Genomic DNA, 19,261 nt, shown 5'->3' with positions numbered 1-19,261 from the left:
TATTATTGTATTATATTGTTATTATTGTTATCATATTATTATTATTGTTGTTGTTATATTATTATTATATTACTATTATATTGTATTATTATATTGTTATTATTGTTATCATATTATTATTATTGTTGTTATTATATTATTATATTACTATTATATTGTATTATTATATTGTTATTATTGTTATCATATTATTATTATTGTTGTTATTATATTATTATTATATTACTATTATATTGTATTATTATATTGTTATTATTGTTATCATATTATTATTGTTGTTATTATATTATTATATTACTATTATATTGTATTATTATATTGTTATTATTGTTGTCATATTATTATTATTATTGTTGTTATTATATTATTATATTACTATTATATTGTATTATTATATTGTTATTATATTACTATTATATTGTATTATTATATTGTTATTATTGTTATCATATTATTATTATTGTTGTTATTATATTATTATATTACTATTATATTGTATTATTATATTGTTATTATTGTTATCATATTATTATTGTTGTTATTATATTATTATTATATTACTATTATATTGTATTATTATATTGTTATTATATTACTATTATATTGTATTATTATATTGTTATTATTGTTATCATATTATTATTGTTGTTGTTATATTATTATTATATTACTATTATATTGTATTCTTATATGGTTATTAGTGTTATCTATTATTATTATTGTGTTGTTATTATATTATTATATTACTATTATATTGTATTATTATATTGTTATTATTGTTATCATATTATTATTGTTGTTGTTATTATATTATTATATTACTATTATATTGTATTGTTATTATTGTTATCATATTATTATTGTTGTTGTTATATTATTATATTACTATTATATTGTATTATTATATTGTTATTATTGTTATCATATTATTATTGTTGTTGTTATTATATTATTATATTGTATTATTATATTGTTATTATTGTTATCATATTATTATTATTGTTGTTGTTATTATATTATTATATTACTATTATATTGTATTGTTATTATTGTTATCATATTATTATTGTTGTTATATTATTATTATATTACTATTATATTGTATTATTATATTGTTACTATTGTTATCATATTATTATTATTGTTGTTGTTATTATATTATATTACTATTATATTGTATTATATTGTTATTATTGTTATCATATTATAATTGTTGTTGTCATTATATTATTATATTACTATTATATTGTTATTTGTGTCACTGCCCAGAGGAGTGTTGAGTGTGTGGAGGTGGTGCGGAGGGTGTGTGGGGGGAGAGGTGTCTCGGCCACGAGATGGCAATGCAGTTACCACTCGAAAGCGAAAGGAAATAAATACCCAAACTGTCAACGGCTCCAATTTGAATTTGGCCGAATAGGGGTTCGTGAATGTTTCTCGCGGCTGAAGAGGGAATTATTGAAAGGCGTTCGGTCTCGAAATAGCATTGGGGGAGTCATCGCCGACCGACTGACCGCCCGACCGACTGACCGCCCGACCGACTGACCGACTGACCGACCGCTCCACCTCTCGTCTCTTCGCGGAGATTGTTTGCAACTCCTTATCCTTTGGGGCTTAAAAAGCTAATTTTTTTTTGTGTGGGGGGTGTTCCTTCTTCAAATACTTTTTTGGTTTTGTTTGGTTTTTTTTTGGCGGGAGGTGCGGAGTGGGGGGGCAGTGGGGGGGGCAGTGGGGGGGGGAATGAGACTCAAGACCCCGGAACCGTCCCGGCGATCGAACCGCCTGAAAGACCAGGTGAGCGGCGGCGGACGGTCGCGGAACGATTCGCTTTATTTTGTTCTGCCGACGGCCTTTTGTTTTATTTTTTCGCGCGAGTTGTTCGGCTCTGCGAAGCCGCGCGCAACGCGCTCGCACACGCGCTCGCACACGCGCGCGCTCGCACTCACACGCACTCACACGCACGCTCACACGCACTCTCGCTCGCGCGCATTCGCTCGCACTCGCGCTCACTCGCACGTACACACTCACGCACTCACACACGCGCACCCACTCGCGCTTACACACACTCACTCGCGCTTACACACTCACAGGCACTCGCACGCACGCGCGCACTCACTCACTCACACTGCTACACACACGCACTCACACACGCAGACACACGAACTCACACACACACACAGACACGCACTCACACACGCAGACACACGCACTCACACACACAGACACACACACACGCACTCACACACACGCTCACACGCACTCTCGCTCGCGCGCATTCGCTCGCACTCGCGCTCACTCGCACGTACACACTCACGCACTCACACACGCGCACCCACTCGCGCTTACACACACTCACTCGCGCTTACACACTCACAGGCACTCGCACGCACGCGCGCACTCACTCACTCACACTGCTACACACACGCACTCACACACGCAGACACACGAACTCACACACACACACAGACACGCACTCACACACGCAGACACACGCACTCACACACACAGACACACACACACGCACGCACTTACACCCACACTGACACACTCGCACACACTCACTCACTCACACTGCTACACTCACACACACGGACACACAGACACACGCACTCACACACACACACACACACAGGCACACGCGCACTCACACCCACACTGACACACTCGCACACACTCACGGCAAACGGGGGCCGGAACCATAAACCACTGGGAACGCTTCTCCCCGAAAGAAAGTGAGTGCTCCAAACAGTGGATTCACTCTCACACTTTTTATTGCGCGTCAGTTTCTTTTTTTTGGCGCCCAAATGCAAACCGTGGTTAAAGCCGTGGTTTTTGAGGAGGGGGAGGGGGGTGTGGGGGGGAGAGAGTGGGGGGGAGAGGGCGGGTGGGGTTGGGGTGGGGGGGAAGGGATTCACCCGTTGCATAACAAAATATAAATACGAAATGTTTTATACGATTTAATTTGGTTCCGCACGAAATATCAATACAATCTAATTGGGTCACTCGCTCCCCCGAGGGGGCGGGTTCCGCCCGCAAGAACGCACAGTCACTACACTTTGCAGCGTAGCCCGTGAAGCGCTTTTGAGACGTCTCGATCAGGCGCCGGAGGGTTGTTGTTATTATGGTTATTATTATTATTAATACAAGATCACTCGGTGGCTTCAACCCCCCGGCGGCTGTCCGTGGGGACGTCGCTGAGCGCGATCGGCCGCCGAGTTTGGCCCCCGAAACACACAGTCACTACACTCGGCGGCGTGTCCCCCGAAGCGCTTGGAGACGCCTCGAAGACGCGATCGGACGCCGGGTCGGACCCCGGGATTGTTATTGCCATTGTTGTTTGTTGTTGTTTGTTCTGCAGGCGGTGGTGGCCTCTTCCCTCAAAGCCGAACCCCCCACGGAGGGTGGGACCCCGGGCCCCAGAACCCGTGGCCTCCTGCCCCCGACCCCCCGGGATCCCATCCGGAGGGGCACCCGGGGCCGGCGTTCCGGGATCGGGATCCAGGAGCCGACGGTGAGAGCCGAACCCAATGACCCGACAGCAACGGCAACGCCTCAAAGCGCTTCGCAGCGCCCGCAAATCACACACACACACACACACACACACAGTCACTACACTTCACAGCGCTTTGAGGCAATCAGAAAGGCCGCGGATATCGCCCCCTGGTGGATGGCGATGGCGGCTCCGCCCGGCTTCACTGGGGAACGTCAATGAAATCCGGGGGGTGGGAGAGGATAGAGGGAGGGTGTGACAGAGTTTTGGGGGGCGCAGTGGCTAAAAGCGGGGGGTGGGTGGGTGGGGGTGGGGTGGGGGGGGCTATTGATCCTTGAAGGAGGAGCTGAACCCTCCTCCCGTGTTTCCCAGATCGACCTGAAACAGCTGAAGATCTCGGTGCAGAAAATCAAGGAAGAGCCGGAGATCCTATCGGTGGAGAAAGCGGGAGAGGGAGAGACCCCGAGCGAAGCCGTCGCCGCCGGGGTGCAGGTAACCCACCCCCCACCCTCCCCTCGCCCGCCCGGGGGGTCTGAGCCCGGTGGAGGTTCCCCCCCTTAAATCCACAGAGTCGCCGTGTTATTTTGACACCGACAACAACAACACCGGACACTCCCCCAGCGCCCGCCTTTCCCGGCAGGAGGGAGGACGTCCCAAGTTTGCTGGACAGTCAGGGGTTCGGACCCCGAGCTGGACGGGGGGTCGGGAGGGAGGGTGGGTGGGTGGGTGGGGTGGGGGGGGGGTAGTTTGGTGACCCAAGACGCGGTCAATTGAAGAGGAGGGTCTCGAAGGGAGGGAGGGAGGGAGGGAGGGACACACACGGAAACCCGTCACCGTGGCTTCAGAGTCTCCAAACCCGACCGAGAATTCCCCCACGTCCCCCCCCCCCCCAGAGGTACAACAGTCACTACACTTTACAGTGAATCCCGGGACAGGGTTTGAGCTGTTCGTGTGACGTGAGAGGTGCTGTGTGTATCGCGAGGATTATTATTATTATTATTATTATTATTATATTAATAATAATTTCCTGGGGTGAGGTTCTCCGGGGGAACAACAACAACAACAACAACAATATATTGACGCGATCACTTCCTGTCGTGTGTCTCAGAAACCGTTTCCGCTCTTGCGGACCCGTGGCCGTGTGTGGGAGCCGAGTGGTCACCAGGGGGTCCTGGAGCCAGAGCCCCCCCACCCCCGCCCCCACCCCCACCAGCAGGTCAGTGACAACAACAACAGTAACATTTACACAGCGTATCAGCGAGTGTGAGTGAGTGAGTGAGTATGTTAGTGAGTGAGTGCGTGTGTGTGAGTGTGTACGTGTGTGTGTTAGTGAGTGAGTGAGTGAGTGAGTGTGTGTGTGTTAGTGAGTGTGTGTGTGTGTTAGTGAGTGAGTGAGTGTGTGAGTGAGTGTGTGAGTGTGTGTTAGTGAGTGAGTGTGTGTTAGTGTGTGTGTGAGTGAGAGTGAGTGTGTGAGTGAGTGTGTGTTAGTGAGTGAGTGTGTTAGTGAGTGAGTGTGTGAGTGTGTTAATGAGTGTGTTAGTGAGTGAGTGTGTGTTAGTGACAGTGTTGTCTCTCCAGCCGGGCTCGGTGTGCGGTGGGCACGGAGTGTGGGCGCTGGCGTTGGCGCTGATGGTGGTGGTTGGAGTCTGGTACACACTGGACGAGAGGACCCGGGGGCAGCTGTGGGCGCCTTGGAACCCCGAGCCGTGCGGGAGGGACTGCAGGTAGGAGCGAGGGGGGGGTGTGGGGGGGAGACCAAGGTCCATCTCCTTGGCCTTCTGCCATCCGAGCAGCCCTGTAGCTCAGGGGTTAGACCCCCCCCCTCGCCCCCCACCCCACAGCCCCTGTACCCCGGGGGTTAGACCCCCCCCCTCGCCCCCCACCCCACAGCCCCTGTAGCTCAGGGGTTAGACCCCTCGCCTCACACCCCACAGCCCCTGTAGCTCAGGGGTTAGACCCCTCCCCTCGCACCCCACAGCCCCTGTAGCTCAGGGGTTAGACCCCTCCCCTCGCACCCCACAGCCCTGGTGGGTCAGGGGTTAGAGCCCTCGCCTCACACCCCACAGCCCCTGTAGCTCAGGGGTTAGACCCCTCCCCTCGCACCCCACAGCCCCTGTAGCTCAGGGGTTAGACCCCTCGCCCCCCACCCCACAGCCCCTGTAGCTCAGGGGTTAGACCCCTCGCCCCCCACCCCACAGCCCCTGTAGCTCAGGGGGTTAGACCCCCCTCCCCACCCCGGGTGGGTCAGATGGGGGTGAACCCGTGGGCAAGTTTCCTTAATTATAATAATCAATAATAATTTAGTCACTTTGTGGGGACGTCGTTGGGCGCAATCTTGAGCCGCTGCCCTGGTGGAGGACGCTGTATAAGTGCAAGTTGTTGTTGTTGTTGTCCAGGATGGTGTTGGTGGAGAGTGTCCCGGTGGGGGTGAGGTACCCTCCGGGGTCTCCCTCTCTGCCCCCCATCTCCCAGGCCTGGCTGGAGCTGCTGACCAGAGCCAACAGCAGTCTGGACATCGCTGCCTTTTACGTCACTCTGAGGGACAGTAACCAGTCCCACCCCTCAGCCGCTCAGGTACCCCCCACCCGGCCTGTCTGTGTCTGCCTGTGTGTGCGTCTGTCTGTCTGTCTGTTTGTCTGTGTGTGTCTGTGTGTGTGTTTCTGGGTGTTTGTCTGTCTGACTGTGTGTGTCTGTGTTTCTGTGTGTGTGTGTGTGTGTGTGTGTCTGTTTGTCTCTCGGGTTTGACTATTCCTGAGTGTGTTCGCGAGTGTCTTCCCGGCTGTTATTCGTGTTCTTGAGGATTCAGTGTGCCATTGAGTGTTCACTGTGTTCTGGTGTAGTTGGTGTAGGTGTAGGTGTTGGTGTTGGTGCTGGTGTTGGTGTTGGTGCTGGTGCTGGTGTTGATGTTGGTGTTGGTGTTGGTGTTGGTGTAGGTGTTGGTGTAGGTGTTGGTGTAGGTGTAGGTGTAGGTGTTGGTGTTGGTGTTGGTGTTGGTGTTGGTGTAGGTGTAGGTGTTGGTGTAGGTGTTGGTGTAGGTGTAGGTGTAGGTGCAGGTGTAGGTGTTGGTGTTGGTGTAGGTGTTGGTGTAGGTGTTGGTGTAGGTGTTGGTGTAGGTGTTGGTGTAGGTGTAGGTGTTGGTGTTGGTGTAGGTGTTGGTGTTGGTGTAGGTGTAGGTGTAGGTGTTGGTGTAGGTGTAGGTGTAGGTGTTGGTGTTGGTGTAGGTGTAGGTGTTGGTGTAGGTGTAGGTGTTGGTGTTGGTGTTGGTGTTGGTGTAGGTGTTGGTGTAGGTGTTGGTGTAGGTGTAGGTGTAGGTGTAGGTGTTGGTGTAGGTGTAGGTGTAGGTGTAGGTGTTGGTGTTGGTGTAGGTGTTGGTGTAGGTGTTGGTGTTGGTGTTGGTGTAGGTGTAGGTGTTGGTGTAGGTGTAGGTGTTGGTGTTGGTGTTGGTGTAGGTGTTGGTGTAGGTGTTGGTGTTGGTGTAGGTGTTGGTGTAGGTGTTGGTGTAGGTGTTGGTGTAGGTGTTGGTGTAGGTGTAGCTCAGTCACACGGCTGTGGTTTGTACACAGGGACGGCGGGTGTTTGAGAGCCTCTCTGAGCTCCCGGGGCGGGGAGTGAGGCTGCGAATCGCTGTGAACGGGCCCCAGAAACACACAGCGGACACGGGAGACCTGGGGAAGAGCGGTGAGATCCCAACACGCTAAAAACACGCCTGGAAACGCACACCCGTAACACACGCCCGGAAACATACGCCTCGAGCACACGTACACACATGCGAACCCGCCTGCAAAACACTTGCCCTGGAAACGCACACGTGTAAGGGTGCGCCCTGTAAAAACGTGCGCGTACACACACCTGTAACACGGGTAACACGCCTGCGAACACGCCTCTCTGTGTGTGGCGACAGGTGCCGAGGTGCGGGAGGTGGATTTAGGGGCTCTGACGGGAGGAGTGATTCACACCAAACTCTGGGCCGTCGACAGGAGTCACGTGTACATCGGCAGTGCCAACATGGACTGGCGCTCACTCACCCAGGTACCCCCCCTCACTCCCTCCTCACTCCCCCCTCCCTCCCTCCCTCACTCACCCAGGTACCCCCCCCTCCCTCACTCCCCCCCTCCCTCCCTCCCTCACTCACTCACCCAGGTACCCCCCCTCCCTCACTCCCTCCCTCCCTCCCTCCCTCCCTCACTCACCCAGGTACCCCCCCTCCCTCACTCCCCCCTCCCTCCCTCCCTCACTCACCCAGGTACCCCCCTCCCTCACTCCCTCCCTCCCTCCCTCCCTCACTCCCTCCCTCACTCACTCACTCACTCACTCACTCACTCCCTCCCTCACTCACCCCCCCCCTCCCTCCCTCCCTCACTCCCTCCCTCACTCACTCACTCACTCACTCACTCACTCACTCCCTCACTCACCCAGGTACCCCCCCCCCTCCCTCACTCCCTCCCTCCCTCCCTCCCTCACTCCCTCCCTCACTCACTCACTCACTCACTCACTCACTCACTCACTCACTCACTCCCTCCCTCACTCACCCAGGTACCCCCCCTCCCTCCCTCCCTCACTCCCTCCCTCACTCACTCACTCACTCACTCACTCACTCACTCCCTCACTCACCCAGGTACCCCCCCCTCCCTCACTCCCTCCCTCCCTCCCCCCTCCTCACTCACTCCCTCCCTCCCTCCCTCCCTCACTCACTCCCTCCCTCACTCCCTCCCTCCTCACTCCCTCCCTCCCTCCCTCCCTCACTCACTCACTCACTCCCTCACTCACTCACTCACTCCCTCACTCACCAGTACCCAACCAGCCCCCCCTCCCTCCCTCCCTCCCTCCCTCACTCACCCAAATAACCAACCATCCCCTCACTCACTCACTCCCTCACTCCCACAGCCCCTCCACCTCACCCCTCCTGTCCCTCATCCCCTCCCTCCACCTCCCCTCAACCCCTCAGCCCCTCCCTCCCTCCCTCACCCCCTCCCTCCCTCCCTCCCTCACCCCCTCCCTCCAGTGACTGAGTGTGATTCCACAGTGGCTGAGTGTGAGCAGTGAGTGTGAGCCGAGTGAGTGTGGGTGTAGTGACTGTTGTCCGTGTTTCCTGGCAGGTGAAGGAGCTAGGAGTGGTGGTGACGGAGTGCGGCTGCCTGGCTCGGGATGTCGAGCGGGTGTTTGACGTGTACTGGGGTCTGGGTGCCCCAAATGCCCCCTTGCCCCCCTCCATGCCTGGCACTGCCCCCCCCTCCAGGCTCCGGCCCCCGCTCCAACTGCATCTCAACGGCCTCCCTGCCCAGGTCTCCCTGTCGGTGAGTAACAACCCGGGTATTTACAACAGTAATAATCCTTACAACGAGACGTCTCGAAGCGCTGCGCAGGGCACGCCGTCAAGTGTAGTGACTGTGGGTTCTGTGGGCGCAACGCGGCAGCCGATCGCGCCCGGCGACGTCCCCACAAACAGCCGTGGGTTGAAGTGACCGAATTATTATTGTTTTAAGGGATTATTACCCCCGAAAAAGCGTCTCTCCTTTGGCTCAGTCTCTCACCCTCTGAATCAGAAGATTGTGGGTTCAAGCCCCAATTGGGCTGATGCACAGAGTGGGGGCGGGGGGGGGGAGGGGGGAGAGGGGGCGAGGAGGTGATGGTGTGAGTGTGAGCTTGCTCGCACGCTCGTGTGTGTGTGTGTGTGTGCCATGCTGACATGTCCCTCTCTTGCCCCCCCCTCTCCCCCCCTCAGACCTCCCCCCCCACTCTTGGACCCCCTGACCTCAGACAGGACCTCGACGCCATTCTCCATATCATCAGCGATGCCAAGGAACACGTTTACATCTCAGTGATGGACTTCCTCCCTCTGTGTCAGTACAGCCAACCTCAGAGGTCAGTCACACTCTCTCACACTCACACACTCACACACACAGCCTCCGACACACTCACACACATTCTCACACTCACTCACAGCCTCCGACACACTCACACACACTCTCACACTCTCTCACACTCACAGTCTCCGACACACTCACACACACTCTCACACTCACACACACAGCCTCCGACACACTCACACACACTCTCTCACACTCACTCACAGCCTCCGACACACTCACACACACTCTCTCACACTCACTCACAGCCTCCGACACACTCACACACACTCTCACACTCTCTCACACTCACAGTCTCCGACACACTCACACACACTCTCACACTCACTCACAGCCTCCGACACACTCACACACACTCTCACACTCACACACTCTCTCACACTCACTCACAGCCTCCGACACACTCACACACACTCTCACACTCTCTCACACTCACAGTCTCCGACACACTCACACACTCTCTCTCACACTCACTCACAGCCTCCGACACACTCACACACACTCTCACACTCACACACTCTCTCACACTCACTCACAGCCTCCGACACACTCACACACACTCTCACACTCTCTCACACTCACAGTCTCCGACACACTCACACACTCTCTCACACTCACACACTCACACAGCCTCCGACACACTCACACACACTCTCTCACACTCACTCACAGCCTCCGACACACTCACACACACTCTCACACTCACACACACACTCACACACACAGCCTCCGACACACTCACACACACTCTCACACTCTCTCACACTCACACTCACTCACTCTCACACTCACACACATTCTCACACTCACACACAGCCTCCGACACACTCATGCACTCTCTCACACACACTCTCACACACTCTCACACACATACACACAGCCCCCGACACTCTCACACTCTCTGTCACTCTCACACAGACTCTCACACTCTCTCACACACTCACACACACGACACACAGCCCCCGACACACTCACACACTCTCTCACACTCTCACAAAGCCCTAACCCGGCTGATCAACATAAGCAGCACTTACGGGTTACGGAGGGAGTTGGGGGGGATGGGATCGACGCGATGGCGGGAGGAGAAGGGAGGGAGGGCAGGATGAAATGGAGGGCGCGGGGGGCCAGATGCGGCCCGCGGGCCGCCGGTTGCCTGGTGTAGATGGTGTGTGTGTGTGGTGTGTGTGTGTGTGTGGGTAGGTGTGAGTTTCTGGCTGAGCTGTGACGTGTCTCTCTCTCTCTCTCTCTCTCTCGCTCTCTCTGGCCCAGGTTCTGGCCCCCGCTGGACGATGCCCTACGAAGGGCGGGGTGTGAGCGGGGGGTGGAGGTCAGGCTGCTGGTTGGCTGTTGGCAGCATTCACACCCCTCCATGTACATCTTCCTGCAGTCACTGACCGCACTCAGCCACCAGCCATTACAGTGCCCCATCACCGTGGTAAGTCACTCCCTCCCTCCCTCTCTCACTCCACCTCCCTCCCTCCCTCCCTCACTCCCACTCCCTCCCGCCCTCCCTCCCCCTCCCTCCCGCCCCTCCCTCCCGCTCCCTCCCTCTCTCACTCCCACTGCCTCCCTCCCTCCCTCACTCCCCCTCCCGCCGCCCTCCCTCCCTCTCTCACTCCCACTGCCTCCCTCCCTCACTCCCTCCCTCCCTCTCTCTCTCACTCCACCTCCCTCCACCTCCCTCCCTCCCTAACTCCCACTCCCTCCCTCACTCCCCCTCCCGCCGCCCTCCCTCTACACACACACAGTAAAGCTCCCTCCACGCTTTGTGTCCACACTCATAGAATCTCTATCTCTATCTCACTCTCTCTCACTGTCTCTCTCTCTCTCGCAGAAAGTTTTCCAGGTACCGGCTGGGGAGGAGGAGATCCCGTTTAGCCGAGTTAACCACAACAAGTTCATGGTGACGGACCGGGTGGCCTACATTGGTGAGTTGTGTGTGTGTGTGTGTGTGTGTGGGGGGGAGGGAGGGGGGGAGTGGCCGGGGGGGGGGGGAACGGGGGGAAGGGGAGCGTTAATCAAGATATCAAATTATTAATTTATTATTATTATTATTATTATGTGGAGTCTGTAGCGAAGTGGTGCAATTCCCGAGCAGAGTGATACCTTAGGCAAGTTTCCTTACTCCACAGACACACACACACAGACAGACACACACACACACAGACACAGACACACACACACAGACACACACACACAGACACAGACACACACACACACACACACACACACAGACACCAGCAGTCAGTAGGAATCCGCTTGTTAGTCGATTGGCCGATCGCTTTCCGGGGATAATAATCCCTTCAAATAAACAATAATAGTAATAATAATGCGGTCACTCAATCCATGACTGTTTGCTCACAGAACACACAGTCACGACACTCTGCAGCGTATCCCGTGAAGCGCTTTGTGACGTCTCGAAGGGGTCAAATACAGAGATTATTATCATTATTATTATTATTATTATTCCAGCGCTTTGGGACATCCTCCTGACATTTTGGGTTATTATTATCATTGATGTTAAACACTTCCTCCGTTTGAAGGCACCTCCAACTGGTCTGGCGATTACTTCACGAGGACGGCCGGGGTGGGGTTGACGGTGAATCAGTCGGACGGCGTTCCCGGTGATCCCGGCTCGGTGCGGCGCCAGCTGGAGGCCGTGTTCCTTCGGGATTGGAATTCCGAGTACGCCCGGAAGCTGAGCGACTCCGACCTCACGCTCTGTGGCCCTCAGGCGGGAGGAGAGTGAGCACCGAGCAACAACCCTGCGACCGGCCAAAGGAAAGGGTCACAGGTGGGGAGGGCGGAGGGGGGAGGGGGGAGAGGAGGGAGGGGAGGTAGAAATTGTCCTCTTCCCCCCCTCATCCCCACCCTCACCGCACCCCACAAACCTGAAGCTGTCTCCCTCACCCCCTCCCCTCCACCGCCACCCCGTCTCCTACTCAATTTATCTTAATAATAATCCGGTCGCTTCAACCCACGGCTGTCTGTTGGGGTGGGGGGGGGGACGGGACGGGACGGACGGACGTCGCCGGACGCAATCGGCCGCCGTGTTTCGCCCACAAACCGCCGACACAGTCACTAGACTCGACGACGTGTCCCGTGAAGCGCTTCGAGACGTCTCGAAGACGTGACGAGGCTCCGGGTCGAGCGCCAGGATTATTATTATGGTTATTGACGAAGGGGAACTCTCCTCCGAAGGGGAGTGCGTGCGATTGGCATCTGACACTTCTACCCGAGGGAGACACGACCTGAGGTTTTATTCTTGAATCAGAAATCTATTTTTTTGGGTCACATTTTCTATTTTTGATATACTTTTGCGTCGTTTGCCGAGTTGTCGCCCTTTTTTCTTTATAAGATATAAATCCAGCGAGTCGCGTGTTTTTTTTTAAAAAAAGGTCGATCGTCCGGGGCTGAGGGCGGGGAACTTTGGTCGCACGTTTGTGTGCCGTTGGGCGCAGTTGGCTGCTGAGTTTCGCCCACACAAGGCGCAGTCACTACGCTTTGCAGCGTATCCAGTGACGCCCTTCGAGACGTCTCGAAGACGCGGTAAGGCGCTGCGTCAAACACAAGTGCAATGATTATAAGATGTACGGGTTACGGAGGGAGTGAAATGGAGGGGGTGGGGGGGGGGGTGGGCCGGATGTGGCCCGCGGGCCGCCAGTTGGACCACCCTGATCTCACGCTCGCTCTTCCCTGCTTGCGTTGAACGTCCCGTGACCATTTTATCCCCCCGGCCCGGAGACCGTCCGCACCGCGCAGGCTTTTAGGTAAATTCTTTACGCGCTCCGGCCCCGAAACAAAGAGGAGGAACCGCCGAGAGGTGCTTTGCTGTAACTCGCGTACAGACGCTGGTCTGGCCGAGCGGCCCCAGCCCTGCGCCGCGGGGGCCGGGCTCTTGTGCGCTGATTTGCTTTGCAACGCATTACGAGGCTCGCGCTTTCCTTGTGAAGAACTCGCTGTTGGAATAAACCGGGGTCCGAGCCCTGTGACACTGAGTCTGTCTGGGTTTGCGATTTATACGGTGTGCGGGGCGAATGATTATTATTAAAGGTATAGGCTCAGCCCCCACCCCCCCCACACACACACATCCCCCCCTCCCCCCCACACACACACATCCCCCCTCTCCACCCCACCCACACACACACATCCCCCCCTCTCCACCCCACACACACACACATCCCCCCTCTCCACCCCACACACACACATCCCCCTCTCCACCCCACACACACACCACACACACATCCCCTCTCCACCCCACACACACACATCCCCCTCTCCACCCCACTCCCCCACACACACACACATCCCCCTCTCCACCCCACCCCCCCCACACCCCCCCCCCCCCCCACACACACACACAAACACACGGGGCAAGTCAGTTTGTGAACATTTTTATTACAAAAAAAAACAATTGAAAGACTTGACCTTCCTGGGGAGGGGAGGGGGGAATGAGTCGGGGTGGGGGGGGGGGGGTACATAAATTCTCCCTTCTCCGCAGTCTCCTCCTCGCCCCACCCGGACCTGCGGACTGCTTGGCGGGGGTGGGGGGGGGGGGTGGGGGGGTCTTCAGCTAACCAGACCTGAGGAACAAACACAACAGTGTCAAGAGGCCAGAAGGCAACAACTTGCATTTACACAGCACCTCCTCGCGCGGAGCCTGACACCTGGCGGAGCAGGATTCCGAGCCGGGGGGGGGGGGCGCGGGGGGGGGGAAGGGGAGGTGACCCAGGCCCGGTCGGAGAGGGAGGTCTTCGACCTGAAGGTGGAGAAGGGGGCGAGACGGAGGAATTGGGGTTGAGAGTGACGAGAGTTCAGGGGCGTTAGTGGCTGAAGGCACGGCCACCGATGGTGGAGCGGGAGGGAGGGGGCGAGGGACAAACAGGAGGCCGGAGCCAGCCCAGCAGAGGCGGTGGGTGGTGGAGTGGGGGGGGGTGAGCAGGTGGGAGAGGGAGGGAGGGAGGGAGGAGGAATCACGGCCGAGCCCCATCCTGTTCACACAATGTCCACAAAGAACCAGACATTTACAGCATCGCCGGGGGTGGGGGGGGGGGCGGTGTTGGGGGGGGGGGGGTGGGGGCGAGGGGTAGAGTAACTCACCCAAATAATCGTCCATCAAAGAGCCAATGGCGAACTGGAAGAGAAAAGAAAGTTACCACAACAATCCCCGCATTGCCCCCCAGCGTCGCGTCTTACCCCGTCTTCGAGACGTCTCGGAGTGATTCACAGCACGCACTGCCCTGTCAAGTGTAGTGACTGTGTGTTTCGTGGGCCAGGCACGGCAGCCAATTGGGCACAGCGACGTCCGCCACAAACAGGCGTGGACTGAGAGAGAGCGATTATTTTTAAAGGAATTATATTACCCCCGGAAAAGCGATTCCCCAATTGACTCACAAGCAAGTTCCTGTTTACTGCAGAGGCGTACATGTGTGTGTGTGTGTGTGTGTGTGTGTCTGTGTGTGGGTGTCCGTGTTGGGGAAATAAGGAAACCGGCCCAACGTTTCGCCCTGACCTGACCTGCCCGGGAATCGAACCCGGGTCCTCTCGCCCGTGAGCTGAGTGCTCCAACCCCTGAGCCACGGGACTCGATGGTTGAATCAGTAAGTGTAGATACTGTCTGTGGGAGGGTGGGGGGGTGGGGGGGGGGGGGAAGGGGGGGATAGAGGGTGTGGGAGGGAATAGAGGTACAGCGGTGGGACTGGTGCGGAGTCTAAACACTGGATGGGCCGAGTGGTCTTTCTCGCTGCTGCACAGTCTGTGTGATTCTCTGGGTTTAGTGAGTGGCCTCTCACTGCTTCTGCGCGACTCACAATGTCATTTTTATCCACTCGGGTTCCCACGATCTTCAGCCGAATCTCATCGTCCTGTTGGATTACAACGTCCTGGAGAGAGAGAGGGGGGGTGGGGGGTGGGGGGTGAGAGAGCGAGAGACCCGCACACCCACACAAACACCCACCCACAAGCAGACACCCACACACGCACACAAACACCCCCCCACGCACAAACATCAATAGACACACACACAGACCCCCCCCCCCCACCCTCCCTGCGCCCCCACCTACCTCGTCATTGGTTTTGTAACACGGTGGGTTGGAATTGGGGTCAAACTCCATTTCTGAAGGGATGGACTATTGGGAAAAGAGCTCAGAATTAGGCACTCGGAACACAACCCACACCCCCCCCACCCCCAACGGTCACCATAACCGGCCCCAGGCTACAAACAGGACACCCCTCTCCCCCCCCCCCCCCCCCCCCCCCCCCACAACACGCACAGCAACTCACGTGTCTGGAGATGAAGCAGGACATGGGTCCGATCTCGGTGAAGAGGCCGACCTACAGCGGGAAATACACCGTCATCGCACACTGCCCGGTGACCCCGCACAGCCACACGCACTCACACAGGGACCCTCACGCCCGTCAACACAAGGAGACCCTCACACTCACACACCCGCCAATATACCGTGACCCTCAGTCACACACACACACACACACACACACACCCAACCCCCTGTTCAGCTCGGGTCCAAATCCAGGACCTTGGGACGCCCTCCCGACGCGAAAGGCAGTCGCTGTGTGACTGCCCGGTGTTGTTGTCGGTACCTTGTTGACCTGAGTCACCACAGCGTCCACCACCTCCCCTTTGAAGGGCCGGAAGACGATGGCCTTGTACTTGACGGGGTAGAGCACAAAGCCGCGGCCAGGCTGGATCACCCCGGCGCCAATATTGTCGATGGTGGTGACGGCAATCACAAAGCCATACCTGCAGACGCCGGGGAGGGGAGGGGAGGGGAGGGGAAGGGGAGCGAGACCACGTGAGCAAAAGATTTACATTACACTGCTCCACTTTTGTTTCCCCCCCACAGTGGAGGGAGGGGAGAGGTGACCGGAGGTTTGGTCGAAGACGAAGGTCTTCACACGCGACCTGAAGATGGGGGAAGGAGGGCGGGGGGGGGGGGGGGGCAAGGTGGAGGGACGGACAGAGGGAGAGTTTCAGGGTACAGTGCCCGAAGGCAGGGCCCCCAATAGGAGTCCTGTAGCTCAGTGGTTAGAGCACTCGCTTTGCGAGTGAGAGACCTGAGTTCAATTCCAGGCAGAGGGCGAAACCTCGGGCAAGTTTCCTTACTCCACACAGAGCCTAATAATAATCCCTCCAAAACAAAAACAATAATAAATTGGTCATTTTCAATCTACGACTGTTTGTGGGACATTGCTGTGCGCCATTGGCCGCCGCGTTCGCCCACAAATATACAGTCAATTCACTTTACGGTGCGTTCCGTGAAGCGCTTTGGGAACGTCCTCTCCCGACGTGAACAGCGCTATATCAAATGCGAGGATTATTATTATTATTATTATTATTATTATAATAGTGGAACGGAGGGCGCGAGGGACAAGCAGGAGGCCGGGGGGGCCGGGGGGGCCGGGCGAGCGGAGGCGGCGGGTCGTGGGTCGGCGAGTGAGCGGGTCGGAGGTGCCGGGGAGTGGTGACGGGAGTACCCACTTTCCGGTGCAGGTGCCCTCCACCTCGGTGAACAGCTTCTGCTTGACGGTGTTGAGTAGGTTCGGCCCAAAGTATCGCGGGTGCAACAGGATCTCGTGCTCCAGAGAGATCTGCGGGAAACCGTACGGACAATCTGCGATACAAGCAACGATGCCGGACGGGAGCAGAGAGGGCGGAAAGGAGAGCTGTTCCCGTCGGGAATACCGGGCTCTCCTCTTGCTCAACTGGCGGCCCGCGGGCCGCATCCGGCCCCCTTCCCTGCGTCGTCAGCCGCGACTGCTACGCCGCGTTACGTTTCCCGGGACAGCAAACGCAGAAGCGCCGCTCGCGGCCGTCCGCGGACCGCGTGACCCACAAGGCACACGCACAGTCACTACACGCGACGCCCCCCCCCCCCCGGCTCCCGAGACGTCCCGAAGACGCGACCGGGCGCCGGGTCGAACGCCGGGGATTACTATTATTATTATTGTCGTCGTCGGAGACGTCTCAAAGCGCTTCACGGGATACGCCGCTGCAAAAGTGTAGTGACTGTGCGTCTTGTGGGCGGAACACGGTGGCACAATCCGCGCACCCATTGGCGGGAGACGCTGTCAATCCCTGGCGTGCTGCGCTCTGATTGGAGGAGGCCGATACCTGTCAACAAGCCCCACCCCCTTCTCCTCCTCCTCTCCCATTGGCGGAGGCGGGTGCCGGTCATGACGCCCCGCCCCGGCGCGTCCATCCGTTTCCAGCCCCGCCCCACCCCCGTCCCGCCCACCCACCCACCCGCCCGCTCGCCATTGGCTGACGTCGCCGTCAATTCCGCTCCGATTGGTGGAGGCGGGTGCCGGTCACGAATCCCCGCCCAGCCCGGCGCGAGAACTGCCCTCCATCCGGTTCCAACGGCCACTCGCTCGAGCGTCTCCTCCGCTTCGCTCCCTCCCTCCTCCTCCTTCTCCCTCTCCCTCCTCCTCCCTCCTCCCCTCGGCGCGGCCGCTTCACTCGGCGGCTGCTACTCACGTGGTAGAACATCCTGGCGCTTTCCCGGCGAACTCCCGGGTGAGGTTGAAGAGGTCGTCGGCCGGAGGCGAGCGGCCCAACTGGCGAAGTCAGTCAGTCAGTCAGTGAGTGAGCGAGTGAGAGAGAGAGAGAGAGAGAAAGAGAGAGAGACTGCGAGGCCCTCCCGCCCGCGCGCGGCGAGTGAGTGACTTGAGGGAGCGCGAGCGGACAGCCGCCCCCACTTCCGGTTCCCGCCCTTTTTTTTCGTGGGGGCGGTGGTGGTGGAGTGGTGTCGTCATCCGGGGCGTGGCTTCCACGGCCTGGGCTTGTTGGGCGGGTTGCTCCAGCCGGAGAGTAGCCCCAAAAGTAGCCCGCGTGACGCGGCTGTGACGTCGCGCCCGCCTTTGACGTCAGCAGGGAGGGCGGTCCCAAAGGGGTTGGACCCGAGCTGATGGGTTGGGTTAGGGTTGGGGGGTGGGGTCGGTCAGGAGGGTGGGGTGGGTGGCAGTGTGGGGCGGTGGTGGGGGTAGGGGGTAGGATGGTGACCGAAGGCTCGGTTGGTCGAAGAGGAGGGTCTTGAGGGAGGGGCCGGGAGGGACCGTGGGTTATTGTTCCCCACAGGTCTATTATAAATACAAGTGCCTGCAGGAGCTACGGTTCATAACACCCAACAACTTGCACTTATATAGCGCCCCCTATAGGGTAGCCTCTCGGAGTGCCTTAACAGTGGCGGAGGCTGACTCCGGGTGGGTGGGGGGGGGGGGGGAGTGATGAGGGGGTGGAGTTGATCGTTAAGCACGTGATTGACATTAACAGCAATAATCCTGGCATTGGACCCGGCGCCCGATCACGTCAAAGAGCCTCACGGGGCACGCCGTGAAGTGTAGTGACCGTGTGTTTTGCGGGTGAAAGGCGGCAGCCAATTGGGCCCCAGCGACGTCCCCACAAGCAGCCGTGCCGTGGGTTGAGTGACCTCATTGTTGTTGTTATTTTAGTTTTTTTGAAGGGGTTATTACTGCCGGAAAAAGCGATCGCGATGGTCCAAAAAAACCTCTTATCTTCCGATTTCTTGTTTTTTGGTCGTCGTTTTTGTACTGATTTTTGTATAAAAGAATACTAGACTGATGTTTCAATTCCAGGTTAATGCACAATTTATTTGAATTTTGATTTTTATAAAGTACACACTGGTTTACATTCCCATTGTCGTAACATTTGCCGTTAAAGTGCAGACAGACTTTTTAAATGCAAAGAAGGGTTCTTATCAACATGTCAGGAATAAAAGGAAAAATAAGTGTAAGAAAAACGGCAAGTTACAATTGTCTGAATTTGAAAAATCAAAAGCCAGCTATGTTACAATGAATATTGGCAACTTTTGTCCGTTGCTGTATTCTCCTCTTACAAACATTCACTTGCCTGCTCCCCACGTGGCGT

The 19,261-nt window shown here is 55.5% G+C and overlaps 2 protein-coding genes across 2 annotated transcripts; one reads left to right on the top strand and one right to left on the bottom strand.

The window, feature by feature from the left end:
* Window positions 1-1,716: 1,716 nt before the first annotated feature.
* On the top strand, window positions 1,717-12,178 carry pld7 (phospholipase D family, member 7). Its single transcript, XM_042345244.1, has 13 exons — window positions 1,717-1,791; window positions 3,356-3,508; window positions 3,860-3,979; window positions 4,596-4,655; window positions 5,066-5,211; window positions 5,884-6,061; window positions 7,051-7,165; window positions 7,389-7,516; window positions 8,584-8,781; window positions 9,210-9,349; window positions 10,624-10,789; window positions 11,189-11,282; window positions 11,898-12,178. Exons 1-13 carry the CDS (start codon window positions 1,738-1,740, stop codon window positions 12,101-12,103), a joined length of 1,758 nt encoding a protein of 585 aa, XP_042201178.1. The 5' UTR covers window positions 1,717-1,737; the 3' UTR covers window positions 12,104-12,178.
* Window positions 12,179-13,913: 1,735 nt separating this feature from the next.
* polr2g (RNA polymerase II subunit G) lies at window positions 13,914-18,082 on the bottom strand. The gene is made up of 8 exons (XM_042345271.1): window positions 17,852-18,082; window positions 16,853-16,962; window positions 15,955-16,114; window positions 15,637-15,687; window positions 15,417-15,482; window positions 15,165-15,236; window positions 14,455-14,488; window positions 13,914-13,937 (listed from the first exon to the last, which is right to left on the bottom strand). Exons 1-8 carry the CDS (start codon window positions 17,861-17,863, stop codon window positions 13,924-13,926), a joined length of 519 nt encoding a protein of 172 aa, XP_042201205.1. The 5' UTR covers window positions 17,864-18,082; the 3' UTR covers window positions 13,914-13,923.
* Between the last annotated feature and the right edge of the window lie 1,179 nt (window positions 18,083-19,261).

This window comes from Callorhinchus milii, unplaced genomic scaffold, assembly GCF_018977255.1.
Source record: "Callorhinchus milii isolate IMCB2004 unplaced genomic scaffold, IMCB_Cmil_1.0 Scaffold37, whole genome shotgun sequence".
In the NCBI taxonomy this organism is placed as follows: domain Eukaryota; kingdom Metazoa; phylum Chordata; class Chondrichthyes; order Chimaeriformes; family Callorhinchidae; genus Callorhinchus; species Callorhinchus milii.
The sequence above is the reverse complement of the archived record's forward strand: the minus strand, read 5'-3'. Positions and strand labels throughout refer to the sequence as shown.

Coding starts and splice junctions, on each gene's coding strand:
- pld7 (XM_042345244.1), top strand. CDS start 1,738: ATGAGACTCAAGACCCCGGAACCGTCCCGGCGATCGAACCGCCTGAAA. Junction 1,792..3,355: donor CGAACCGCCTGAAAGACCAG/GTGAGCGGCGGC, acceptor TTTGTTCTGCAG/GCGGTGGTGGCCTCTTCCCT. Junction 9,350..10,623: donor CAGTACAGCCAACCTCAGAG/GTCAGTCACACT, acceptor TCTCTGGCCCAG/GTTCTGGCCCCCGCTGGACG.
- polr2g (XM_042345271.1), bottom strand. Junction 16,115..16,852: donor GAGGGCACCTGCACCGGAAA/GTGGGTACTCCC, acceptor CGGCGTCTGCAG/GTATGGCTTTGTGATTGCCG. Junction 15,237..15,416: donor GTTACAAAACCAATGACGAG/GTAGGTGGGGGC, acceptor CTCTCTCTCCAG/GACGTTGTAATCCAACAGGA.